Source organism: Mya arenaria, chromosome 12, assembly GCF_026914265.1.
Source record: "Mya arenaria isolate MELC-2E11 chromosome 12, ASM2691426v1".
Lineage (NCBI taxonomy): Eukaryota > Metazoa > Mollusca > Bivalvia > Myida > Myidae > Mya > Mya arenaria.
This window is the reverse complement of record NC_069133.1, coordinates 64,981,488-64,994,681: the sequence shown is the minus strand read 5'-3', so window position 1 is coordinate 64,994,681 and position 13,194 is coordinate 64,981,488. Positions and strand designations below refer to the sequence as shown.

Genomic DNA, 13,194 nt, shown 5'->3' with positions numbered 1-13,194 from the left:
CAGGGCTATGATAAAAAAGTATTCTTTGACGATCAAATGACCAATGCCATAAAACAATAAAAAAAAAAATAAGTAGAAACTATTTATTGCTCTAACATCAAAATGAACAATAAACACAATAAATGGTTTTGCAAAATAATTCACTATAAGATTTCAAGTAATTTCATATTAATTCAAACTTCTAAACCTTCATAAACATAGTTGCAGTTGATTTACCTTTACGGCTAAATATCTATTGCAGATTAACCTTTCAGAAAGTATTCTATGATTATAAATAAACTTTTACCATAAATTGCCATCATGCAGCATGGTATAAATAGAATATCACATTTTTGGCTTCAAAATTAAATTTAATATACTTACTATTAAACTTAAATCGACAAAATGTCATATATATTAATAAGGCTTGGCTTGTTTTTATCAATTTCTGAAAACGTATATAATAAATTCCATATTGAATGACCACTCATAAATGATACAATCATAATGAATACATAATGTATTTAATGTTCTCATTCCAACGTCTATCTTTATCTTGAATCTGTTTTTACACTTTTTGGTTAAGTGTTCCAAGCAATGGGAATCACTACTTTTGACTTTTCACAAGCTGTCCACGTTATCATTATCAGTACGCCCTGTCTGTATGAAACAGTCAATATTTACAACTACACTCGCTATGTCTAGCGCTCTTGTAAGAATTTTCATCTTCATAGTTGAGCTTTCAATGTATCCGTGGTAAGGCGACACATGTTGTATGTAATGCTGAAGAGCTCTTTGAAATGTTTCAAGTATTGGTGGTCTGTAGCTAACATCGGATGCCGAATGAAGGACACCTGAAAACAACAGGAATACACAATGCAACAGTTAAAATGTGTTCACTGTAACATAACCAACTTTCCAATAAAAATGCACTTTTTTCCACATTGGAAAACTAATGATATTGTATGAAATGGGTTTAACACTCAGTCATAAAGGTTTCTACCTACAGAAAATGATAAATGTATTAAGTCACTGCAAACACGGGTTTAAAGAAATGCAGTTTATTATAGACATGATTTCCCTTGAAAAGTTTAAAAACCAGACATGGAATCTTTTAAAATAATTAGCTGACTTACATGTATGCAGTTAGATGTTTTTGCCTAATTTAAAATAATGGTTATTTAATCAGTGTAAAGATTTTGTGCTGTATGTCTGTTAAAACTAGAGGCAACTACAGACATGATGACTAAATGTTGTTTTGGAATTAACAACATGAAACTTACCAACTTTCCTGGGAAATTTCATGAGAGTGAGTGCAATACTTTTGGAGCTTAATGCACCACAAGATATTTTAGTCTATTTTTTAACTACGTCAGAGGCCATAACTGTACTACAAATCAGTCATTTTAAGACAAAATCCCAGGTGCACAATTTAAACAACATTCCTGTGAAGTTGTAATACTTCTGAAACTAAATCTTACACAATATTTTTCAGTTTTCTAGTAAGTTGTAGTTATATATTTTGTTAACAATGTCACAACTGTTTTTCTATGATATATTATGAGTATCTATCATGTGTCTGGTATGGATAGAAAAATCCGACCCGAGGGCACGTGCGTAAGCCGGTAATGAGGCTTGCCGAGTTACCGGCCACGCAAAGTGCCCGAGGGTCGGATTTTTCGATCCGGACCGGAAAAACATGATTGATGCTTTCTTGCGTATCTAAATTGATCAATTTGTGGAAAAAATGACGATGAAAACGAACTTTTGTACAATAACACCAAAAAGCGCGTGCGACGTTGTTTACTGATGTCATAGAGCGCAGTAACTAAAAATAGTGTTTTTTTACGATAATTTATTTTCAATTTTAATCAAAAGTCTTGCAAACATATATATATATAATTTATTTGATTGCGCTTTATTGAAAAGGCATAATTTATTTTTCATAAACCATACAATAAATGAAATAAGAAGTGGCGCGTTGTTGCGTGTGACTCATCTTACATGGGGTATGTAAGATGGGTTTTTCTAGCACTGGTTACATGACCGGAAGCACACGTCCGGCATGCAAGAAAAATAATTTGAAAAGATAAATTCTGATTGCATAAACATACCTATCTTTTTTTCAATGACATCAATGCAGTATTTCTCTATTTGACCTTGACCCACAACTATGTCATCAAAGGTCAAAACTGAGGTCAGCTGGTACAAACAATCCCAGAACTCCTGCTCTCGGAGGTCACAGAGTGCAGGGTGAATTTCGCTAATGACCACTGTCTGAAACAAAACAGCATGAATTGAATGATAAAATGTAATTCCATATCAAGAGAATGTTTACCTGGGTATTAAAGTTTGAACTCGAAAATGTTGAAAAATAATTACAGATATTAATGAATAGCTATTGATTAGCAGTCAAGCTATCATAATTTATCTGAACATGAACTCTACATGAATAGGTTTTACTTTGAAAAATGGAAAATCCTTCAATTTCAAACCTATAGTAACTTGCAGCAATGGAGTTTTTTCTTTTTTGATTAATTTTACAAAGGCATTTGAGAAAATGTATTTGACATAAAAAAAGAGTGACAAATACAACTTTCATGTACTGAAGAAAACAGACTTTTATCCCAGTAAAGTACTAACAAATATAACCACTTGTACCTGCAATGGTGACTTGTGAACAGTTAAGACAACTTCATTGTGACATTTTAAATGGTCCATCCAGTCTGGTTGCCATGAAGACAAGGATATACCCTCAGATACCATGTCCTAGAAATAAAACACATCCCAAATTTTAATATAGAAAGTACGCTAGAATAGATTATAAGTACCTTCCATGGCCGAGAGTGCAAGATAGGTTCATTCCGAGTTTCCGCAAAACACCCTGCGCGAGGGTCGGGATGAACCTATCTTACACGAGCGGCTATGGTAGATGCTTTTTCTCCCACCTCAGTTAAACAAAATTGTGATAAAATGTTTTTTTGCTGGAACTCTTTTGTGCATAGTGAAAATAAATGTGTATGGATATTTGATAATTCGTGGTTGTCAGGGATATGCTCGCAGTGATTTAGATTATGTTTCTAGTCAAATCGGTCTTTAAATAGTTCGGAGGAAAGTGGAGCATTATTTCTTGAAATATGCGTGAAAACTTTTTTATGGTGACATTTGAAGCGAGAAATAGTTAATTAGCATTCTAAATATTGCCACAAGACAAGCTTTCTATGATGCTACAGACTACTGTCTTCAACAAGGGAGGTAATTATTACAATGTGGTGACCATTAAAAAGGAGTTCCATATGGGCATTTTATCTGTGGGCAAGATAAGAATTCTAGCATGGTTAAATTATTGGATCTACTTATCTGAGTTGGGAGATAAAACACTCTGGGCCACGCTGAACACATGGGAAATGTGTTTCATTTGAATATCTTGATTGGTTTATGACCAAGTTTTAAGTGTAGGTGCAAGGACACGGACAACAAAATGAAAGCTATATGACAATCTTTTAATCTTTTTTCTTCAGAAAACAGCCAAGTTAAATCTAATAGGTACAATATTTGTAGTATCTTAACACATTATCAAACCATCTAGTCCATTCACCATAAAATGATGTACTTAAACAATTTTCATTTTTTTTCATTAAGGGAATTTTCAATTAACATACTACAAATTCATGAAGGTATTTTCAAACTTGTAGTTCTCCATTACATTATTTTACTGGTATGTAGAACAAGGAGTTGCAAACCATCACTAGATACGCCTGTCTGTATTATGAGTTGCTTTAAAGTTCATGCAATTTAAGCAAATTACGAAACATATCTCTCAAATGACTGGGGTAAAATGGCTGAATATCTATGAGATATTTGCCAATACATATATTGTTCAAGTTTGGTGATTATCAGAGAAAAGCTCTTCTAGTAGGAGTTTGGAAAACAAAGTGTATCATCAATGTAATTTTGGCAATTCAGGACCATAACTCTGAAATGAATGGGGCTACATGGCTGGTTATCTAACCTGATCAATATTTAGCCCGCCCATACACATATTGTCATTGTATGGTGATGAAAGACAAAAGCTTCCAGTTTTAGAATTACTGAAAAAAGGTTTATAAAAAAAAGTTTTTAATAATTTTCTAAATATGATCTTAAGGAATTATAACATTTTTCAAATTCATTTGGATAAACTTGCTGAGGTTGATGATGAAGCACTTAGTTAATTTAATCTAAATACCTTAACTTCTGTTCGTAAAATAAAAAATGAGGGGCCACTTGATATATGTTTTAATGGTATGTACATGTACTTTAAAATGCACCTACCTCATTTGCTAGTAAAACATAGGTAAGCATGTCTGTTTGTGTTGCCATGGAAACAAGCTCCAATGCTCGGTAACCCATCTGGTCAAGCACAACCACGCCATTTGATTCCAGCTCTGTTCTGATCCATTCTGATGCTGTTCCTTTTACCAGTATCAGGTTGACTTTCAACTATGAATAAAAGAATGATTACTTTCATTTTGAATGTTTTACTGCCCGGATAGCTCAGTGGTAGACCATCTGCTTCAGATGCAGAAGGTCCCAGAAACAATCCACGACTGCACCATAACAAAATATGTTAGCACTTCAAATTAGAGAAAAGTACTGGAAAAAAATCGTAATAATAGGCAAACATGTTATGCATGAATCAGAAAAGTACTGGGAAATCGGGAGTACTCGTACTGACTAAACCCAGGAAAGTTGTAAGTGAGCTTTTCACCAAGCAAGTTAAAAAACCCAAGAGGTCTTCTTGAAAAGAAATTAGGGTATCAAACCAGGATCTCCTTGTATCTCTCTGTTTGTTCAAATCTGATATCGCTTATTGCACTTTAAGTTGTGATAGCATCACAGCTTGTCAAGGCAAAATGGAGCCAAAGGGTGTGGGCAGACCATTATAAACTTGAAGAAACAAACTTTAGATGTTCTTTTAACTTTTCTTGAATGTCATTAAGTAACAGTTACTAAACATGGTAAGTGTGGAAAATAATTGAAGGCAAATTAACAATTACTTATTTCTAAAACAAATACATACTTGGGTTTGTTTCAATTAAAATGTTAGATGTAAAGTGATATCAATTTTGGGTCTTTTTTCATTTGTAAAATCTCTACACAAGAATTTTGCAGTTGTGAGATCCTTACAGGTATTTGATTTTAAGGGGGGCCTGATCATTTATTGGACTACAAGCTGAGAATGTGTCCACATGTTGTATGTGATATCGGGGTATTTTTTAATCAACAAAGGCAAGTGCAGATTTAATACAGTGACCATATCTTAAGATGATATTCATCATAAGGGATGTTGTTTAAAGCTATACATGTACCTGATTGAGAACAGTGAAAATGGATTGTTTCCAGGTAGATTTCTCATCAACTGTGGAGGCATAGTTTTCAGCTGAAATGAGTTGTGTCCCTTTCATGCTCTTGTAACCTTTGTGTCTGAAGTCCCGTGCTAGGTCGGCATTCAGGAGCTGCAAAATCGCAAACAATTTAAATCACATTCAGTAACTGCAACATTTGGAAGGAATGAACTTTTTTTCAAATTACCTGAAAACAAAAAACATGTATTAATGATAAATCACTAAAACTTGAAATGTTTGATCTGGTGAATAGTCTGAATTTCAGCAAAGATTTGTAAAAAGATGTTCAATAAAAAAAAAATCTACATACTTTGCTCTTTGAATATATGGTGATTTTTTTTTTAACATTTGGAATAGATTACGGTAACATTAAGGTTGCACTATAACAGGATAGGCTTTTGTTGTCATGAATACTGACAAATATTTGAATAATAAAATACAAGTATGGAATTTGTGATTAGAATATACAATATTAAGATCTGTTTGGTCAATAAAATTCACACTGTAATAAGATGGTGTCAACATATGTCAGGTCCAAAAAGGTCACTTAAACATTCCTTACCAAAGTCCTGTATGATGTTGACTGTCCATTTCTGAGAATGGTTCCCAGTTGGTTAGATAATGTAGATATCACCAAACCAGGAACCAGAACTGGTCTTCTCTTCCCACCAGGCTGACAGTAACACTGCACAACAGCTGGGTCCAGACTGTGAATAAGCAGACATTGGACAATCATAAATATCATTTCAGGATTATTGCATGAAATGCAGAAGCTTCCAGGCACTGCACACATATATATGCAAATATACTCATATGTATTTTATCCAGTCAATGCGAGACATTATTAAACAACGGTTTAAGCCAAGATTATGTCGGTATTGTCTAACTCATATTGTCTATGGCAACATAAATATTAAGTTACATGTGAATATGTTGAACAGGTCTTAGGTTTTGACCCAAGTTTTTGACACTGCCAACCCATAATGCCTAACCAAGGCGTTGACAATCATGAATATATCACTTTTCTTTGTCCGGAAAACAATCAAGCTAATAAAAAGCCACTTATACAAAGGGGACAAATGTATTATATTTTTATTACATTAATAATACAACACAGTCCATTATGAAAACTTAAGTTATTGTGTTATTCTTTGTAGGATCATGTTATTATTATTACATATTTTTTTTTACAGAAATTACCTTCATTTATACTTTATATTAAGCACCATCTAACTAAATGCAGAGTAAATAATCTTGTGTTGATTTCGAACTAGTGAACTTCAGAGTGATTTCTCTTTAAATAATATATAGCATCATGTCAAAAGTTATATAACAATGCTTTACTCACATAAACTTTTTCCCCTCTGCCTTTCCGTCATTTTGGAACATAATAATATCTGTTACAACATCTGCAATTTCACTGTCATTGTCACCAACAGTTCCTTTCACAAGTTTTAAAATTTCATTTCTGTTTTTGGATTTGTCTTTCTGAATTGTAATATCCGCATGTTTCTTGTAAAAACTCTTTTTATTGCTTGGATCCAGTTTTTTGTTCACATCAGTTTCTTGTTGGCGAGTCTGTTGGTCGAGCTGGTCCTTGCCATCTTCTATTAGCTCTTTTTTAGTTCTGTTTATATGCTTAACCTCAATGTTAACTGGGCTTGTGGTATCTGTATTGCTATCCTTGTTTAGTTTTCCATCTCCATTGTTGATACTTCTGTTTGATGGGTCTGTTACAACTTCACTTTTATTTTCTGAGTTTACATCATTATTAACATTCAAATGTCTACTTAGAACAGCCATCTTAGCTGCAAATGTGCTCTGCTTATCATTGACACATTTTAACATCATTTGAACATCCTGAAGATTTAAAGAATCAAGCTTACTTTGAGATTTAGCTAAACTATTTAGTGGTAAACTAAATTCCTTTGGATCAGTGTTATGCAACTGTCTGGAGCCAAGCAATTCTTGTGACTTTGCTGTAGAAGTCGTGTGTCCACTATTTTCTTGATTATTGTCTTGTTCTTCATCATCAACAAAACTTTCAGCTCTTTTCATTTCTGCACTGGTATCCATTACAAACACCACTTCTTTAAACTCTTGATCCAAATTTTCACCTAACTCAATATCAAATGTATCAAATTTAAACAGACTTTCTTGTGTCTTCTTCTTCAATTTCATTTCATTGTAATCTTTATTTGTTTTAGTAGTTCTCTCAAAATCATCAAAACAATCTTCAAAGTCGCTGTCAGAGGAAGTATTTATCACAGATACTTCATCTATTGAGTCATTTGACCTCTTTACTTGTTTTGCAGCTGTATGATTTTGAAGCAAGGCAACTTGTTCAAGATCATTTGCTATATCTTTCTGCAACTGTTCTAGTTCTCTAATTAGGTCATCTTCAATTTCCTCAGATTTTACTTCAGTGGTTTCTTTGTCATTAGCTTTTCGTGAAATTGTCAATGCATATTCAATTGCTTTACCTTCAACCTCAACCATTTGTTTTTCATTCGATTCTGTGTTATTTTCAATTTCTATTTCAACTGCAATTCTCTTATTTTCATGCAAATTAGATGAAACAACTTCATTCTTTACTTTCATCAATGATCTATCTTCAGTGGAAAAGAACCAAGAAACATCATCTTCAATCAAATCTTGTTTCAGATTTCTCATTTCTAGGTGTATGACCTCATCTCGATCTCCATTATCAGTTGTTTCTTTTCCCAAACCAATTACTTCTTTTTGTTTGGCCATATCAGTTAAGTTACCCTTTCCATTTATACAAGTCTTATCTTCAGTTATCTCTTTATTCCTTGTACCAGGGACACATTTCACAACATCAACAGCACATCCAGATGATTTGCAATCTTGTTTTTCAGAAACAACATCACTTTTTCTGCCATGAAAATTATTAAGGTCTATTGATTTTTGAACTTTTTCTGTAACATATTTCCTTCCACACGCAATTGCATCTATTTGATCCCTATGATATGACTCAGAAGTTGCTGCTGTATAGGAGTCTCTTGCTTCCCAATGGGTCAAGTTAATATCAAGAACATGAGGAAGTTCTGTGTCATGAGGTTTGTCAGTATCAAAGCATGGAAGATCTCCTGTTTGAAGAATATTGAAAGTAGAGGAAACATGTGAGACAAGATGCTTTTTACATTGTTCCAGAGTGGCCTTCATTTCATTTGTTGTTAAAGCAAAGGGTACGCCCTAAAATAAAAAAATGTAATGATTTTAATTCATTTAGAAATGAAATAATTTTAAATATCGTACGACTATATCTTCAAATATAATATTTCCTTTATCTTTTAAGAATATAATAAATCGTGAATTGAAAGTGTCACATTTTGGGTGCTCCCATAATTGGCAAAACTAATATACTCATTTTAATGTAAAAGGGGTTATGACCTTGACATTTGACCTGTTGATTTCAAAATCAATTCAGTCATCATCCACTGTTCATGATCAATTTCATACTGAATAATCATACTAAGGGCTATTCCAGTAAAACATATAACCCACGGGGGGAAGGCAATTACTTAAATAGTATATGGGTGGGTGTCTTTTTTCGCTAATTTGGACCCCAAAAGGATAAAAATAATTCAGTAGGGGGTGGTATAATTAATAATAGTGCCTTCTCCCTGGGGGTTATATGTATAAATGGAATTGCCCTAAGTTTGAAAACTGTAAAATAAAGCATCTTTGATATATTTAGCAAAAACTATCTAAAAAGTCACCAAAAGTTTGACATTTGACCAATTTTTCTTTTTATTCTTAGGAGATATCTACTGACCATGACCAATTTTCATACAGAGTTTGAGGCCTTTACAACATGTCATTCACAAGTTATTGATTGGAAATTATCTTTCTAGTCAAGGTCATCTTGACCATTAATCCCTAAACCAACAGAGTTTATTTACTTATCATGACCAATGAGCATACAAGAATTGTGGACTCTACAATATGCAATTAAAAACTATGGCAAGGTTGGGTAATATTGGATAAAATGAATAAATATACTTTGTCTGTGGGGTGGTGCATATTTATGTGTCAGGGTAAAAAGAAAGTCTTATGTTTATAATAAGCTTTCATTCATCAAATTTTTACATTATTTATATGTTTTGAATTTATTTTTAACTAATATTTAGTACAACTTTTGCCAATCTTTATGTCGTTACCTGAGGTTGAAGATGTTGAGCAACTTTGATAAACTGAAAAACGTAATACAAGCAGACATCAGCCGATCTTGACCCGTAGGACTTCCTAAATCCTCGCAATGCCTCTCGTAAGTACAAAGATTGAGGATCCTGAAAAATATACACAAAAGTTTATGATTATGTTTGCGAATGGAAAAATTGCTACATGAAATGATATAAATTATTTTAGTTTATTGTGTTCTATTCTGTTTTCTAAATTCAAAAACCTCCTTTTGTCATTTGTTCTTACTTAATAACTTCTACTTGTCATTACAAGTATAAGCAACAGAAATATCTGTAGGAGGTCAATTAAAATTGAGAAGCAGTACAACCAAACAATAATCCTATGGTAATACCTTCACATCCATGTCTTCAAATATGAGGGAAGCAAACTTGAAAAATCTGCTTCCATCTTCTGCATACAAGCACTTGGTGCTGAAAGAAAAATAAATCTGATAACCATCCAAGTGTAGAGTAAGGTACATAGACATCAGACCATAAATCACATGTGCTCAAAATGTTTTCATGTACACTGGCAGCTGATAATCAAGGATACATGATACGGATTACAATAAACGCACATGTAGGAAGATATTTACAGAAGCCCCTTTGAATCAATTCAACTGCAGAATTTCAGCTTTTGACATGAGGTAAAGGGATATTTATCAATTTTTATAAATGTTATTAAAATGTTATGGTATTAAACTGTGAGAGTAGGAGTTGCTTGTTATTAGCAGCAGAGCAAAACAATGATGACATACCTTCCTGGATTTGCCAACATGTCCGTTACAATCTTTTCTGAAAGACAAAACATTTTGTCATATAAATTTGTACAAATTACTAGATTTACCCTTCCTTTAAAAATCTTTCAGGAAATCACACATTTACCAAATGGTCACAAGGCTGTTAGATATGAAGTGTGAATAGGGCCCTTATTGCACCCATAGGGGCGGGTTGTGTTATTTTGACACACCACGCCCCCGTCCTTTTTTTTTTTTAAACAATATTTTAGTAAGAATACGTTGTGGTTACTGTAACTTGTGATAACTGGATTTTTTTTTGATTTTTTTATTTTTATTCTATTATCTTTGTATAATTTGTTTTGCCACTTATCACAAGTTACAGTTACCACATCGTATTCCTACTAAAATATTATTAAAAAAACGGACGGGGGCGTGGTGTGTCAAAACAACGCAACCTGCCCCTTTGATTGCACCACCATTAGCATCATGCTCATTTATTTAACATGATGCTAGGTCAGACTAATTATTTATTGAGCATGCTGGGTCAGGCTTATTATTTATTTAGCATGATCCTGGGTCAGGCATATTATTTAAGTAGCATGATTGTGGGTCAGGCTTATTATTTATTGAACATGATGGTGGGTCAGGCTTATAATTTATTGAGCATGATTGTGGGTCACCGTCAGTCTTACAATATATTGAGAATGATGGTGGGTCAGGCTTATAATTTATTGAGCATGATTGTGCGTCAGTCTTATAATTAATTGAGCATGATGTATAAGAGCCTTTTAACAAAATGAGGATAATGGAAAGGTTAGGCAAGGTAAGTAAATTGAAAAAAGTTCAGAGAATTTAGCAAAATTCCATTACACGATTTAGTTGCAGATTGTCTCCTACCATTTCTTTATTTTTGATTTTCTCACCGCATTTCCAGTCTCTTAGCTCATTCAAGATAACTTAGAAACACAGTTCAGCTCATTTAATACAATTTAAATAACTAGTTGAAAAAAGCAAATAAGCAATTTCACGGACCTATAAACCATGGACTGGCAACTGCCCGATATCGGTGAAACGATAAGAAATAATAATTTACCCACAATCCTTAGCTTGCGCTCGGCAAATAACGGAAAATTCCGCCGAATCTCTGATCGGTGATTAACCGCTATCTTAGGTTATTTCCGCCATCTCTGCTAAAAATGCCTTGTTTGTCATAGATTTAATTATAGTTAATAACTGTTATTCTAATCAGATTCCATTGGACTATTATGTACTAAAATGAAAGTACCGCTTATTTGAGTCAATTTTGAATAATGTTTTCCTACATGTATTTATTCGGCTGATGTCGGACGTCTAGAAAATGACCATACAGTAAGATCTCGGAATGAAATCCTGCTGCACGCGTGAGTTTGAGATTATCGCATTAACATAAATGAGAGTTGCCAATCCATGGTTTATAGGTCTGTGGCAATTTCAATAGAATAACAATGATTATGTATTATTTGTAACTCTCTAATCAGTCCAAAAATGATATAGGGAAAACCCCATTAAAAGCCTAAAAAACTAACTATTTATGGAAATGCTCAACATTCGGCTCAACATCTTGTAAGGTCGTGAGTCCGAATTCACTGTCCGAAAAAGCAATACACTTCATCTGTTGGTTTCATTGTTTGTTTTGAATTATAGTTCACTGCAAGCACTTACCTAGATAATGGAATAATGAATTCACTTCCATAATTGAGTGTTGTTAATACGTTAAGTGGATCAAAATACAAAAAAACTGTGTTTGTTTACACAGTTTGCGTCTTTGGATATATGGGAGCAGACAACATTTTGAATGAGTTCAGAGGCAGTCAATTACTTTTTGAAAGAAAGTGGTGGCCTTGTCTAGTACCAAGCGTACTCTGCACAAGAAGCGTCAGATGGTTAACTTATTTCTGTACATTAGGTTTCGATTATTTCTACGTCTTTCAATTTTGATTTGATGTATTTTGTGCACTAGACTCAATTTTGCGAACGTCGTGTTGCCAATGAATATGTTGTGGTGCTTATTCATGAGTTGTAATTTATTAGGAAATGCATTGTGATTTTTTTCAAACTCTGACATGACTCCAAGCAATGTAATTAAGTTAGTTGCTGTTTTTGCAGTACAACGTCAACTTAAATTCACATGAGCTTCATACTTTGCTTCTCCATGATTCATGACTCTGATTCATATCCTTAAACATCAGCGCCTGACTCAAAGTTTAACCTTTTTACCGCCATACATAATCGCGTACGATAATGCTTAACTGTTCCGTTTTGCAGTACGGTTATCATTATGTCGATTATCCCTGGATCGATGCCACCTGACTGACCACAATTGAGTGGACTGTAGTTTCTAAGTGTATTTTCAGAGGGGCATCTAAAGTCAGTTTACTCCTACCCAACAACATATTTGCCATGTTTTTTGGCCACTGTCAAACCTAAACAAATTCCAGCAAATAAACGCTTGCCTGGCCTATAAAACTGAATATTAATGTCACTGTATCCGACTGCCTTGAGTATCATCGCTGTTAAACCAGTTGACAGCATCCAAGAACAGCATGAATACCACAATTAATGTGGAGTGGGAATTTGTTCAATGAAAATCATTTCGGAAATGTGAATCCTTTACGTTGTGTTTGATGTATTATATAAATGTGTAATGTGCTATATAACGATTTTACTTTGTTAATCCATCTGTATTCAAATTCAATAATTATTGACAGCATGCGATAAAAAGGAAGCTATGAATGTTTGTAAATATATTAAAGAAGCATTTGCTATACGCAACTCACTTATTAATAAATAATATTTAATACAACTTAATATAGTAGTTATGAACTTTCCCTCACTGCCAATGTT

At 33.5% G+C, this 13,194-nt stretch overlaps 1 protein-coding gene across 1 annotated transcript; it reads right to left on the bottom strand.

The window, feature by feature from the left end:
• Nucleotides 1-69: 69 nt before the first annotated feature.
• LOC128210990 (uncharacterized) lies at nucleotides 70-12,138 on the bottom strand. The gene is made up of 11 exons (XM_052915358.1): nucleotides 12,013-12,138; nucleotides 10,330-10,366; nucleotides 9,925-10,003; nucleotides 9,551-9,679; nucleotides 6,715-8,582; nucleotides 5,929-6,073; nucleotides 5,331-5,477; nucleotides 4,294-4,461; nucleotides 2,641-2,748; nucleotides 2,094-2,256; nucleotides 70-833 (listed from the first exon to the last, which is right to left on the bottom strand). The coding sequence occupies exons 1-11, from the start codon at nucleotides 12,041-12,043 to the stop codon at nucleotides 601-603; spliced, it is 3,108 nt and encodes a 1,035-aa protein (XP_052771318.1). The 5' UTR covers nucleotides 12,044-12,138; the 3' UTR covers nucleotides 70-600.
• Between the last annotated feature and the right edge of the window lie 1,056 nt (nucleotides 12,139-13,194).

What these genes read in the sequence shown, in the direction of transcription:
- LOC128210990 (XM_052915358.1), bottom strand. Translation starts at nt 12,043, where the DNA reads ATGGAAGTGAATTCATTATTCCATTATCTAG. An exon ending in ATGTTGGCAAATCCAGGAAG is followed by an intron (nt 10,004 to 10,329) that starts GTATGTCATCAT and finishes TTTTTCTTTCAG; the next exon opens with CACCAAGTGCTTGTATGCAG. An exon ending in TGTCATTGAAAAAAAGATAG is followed by an intron (nt 834 to 2,093) that starts GTATGTTTATGC and finishes TGTTGTTTTCAG; the next exon opens with GTGTCCTTCATTCGGCATCC.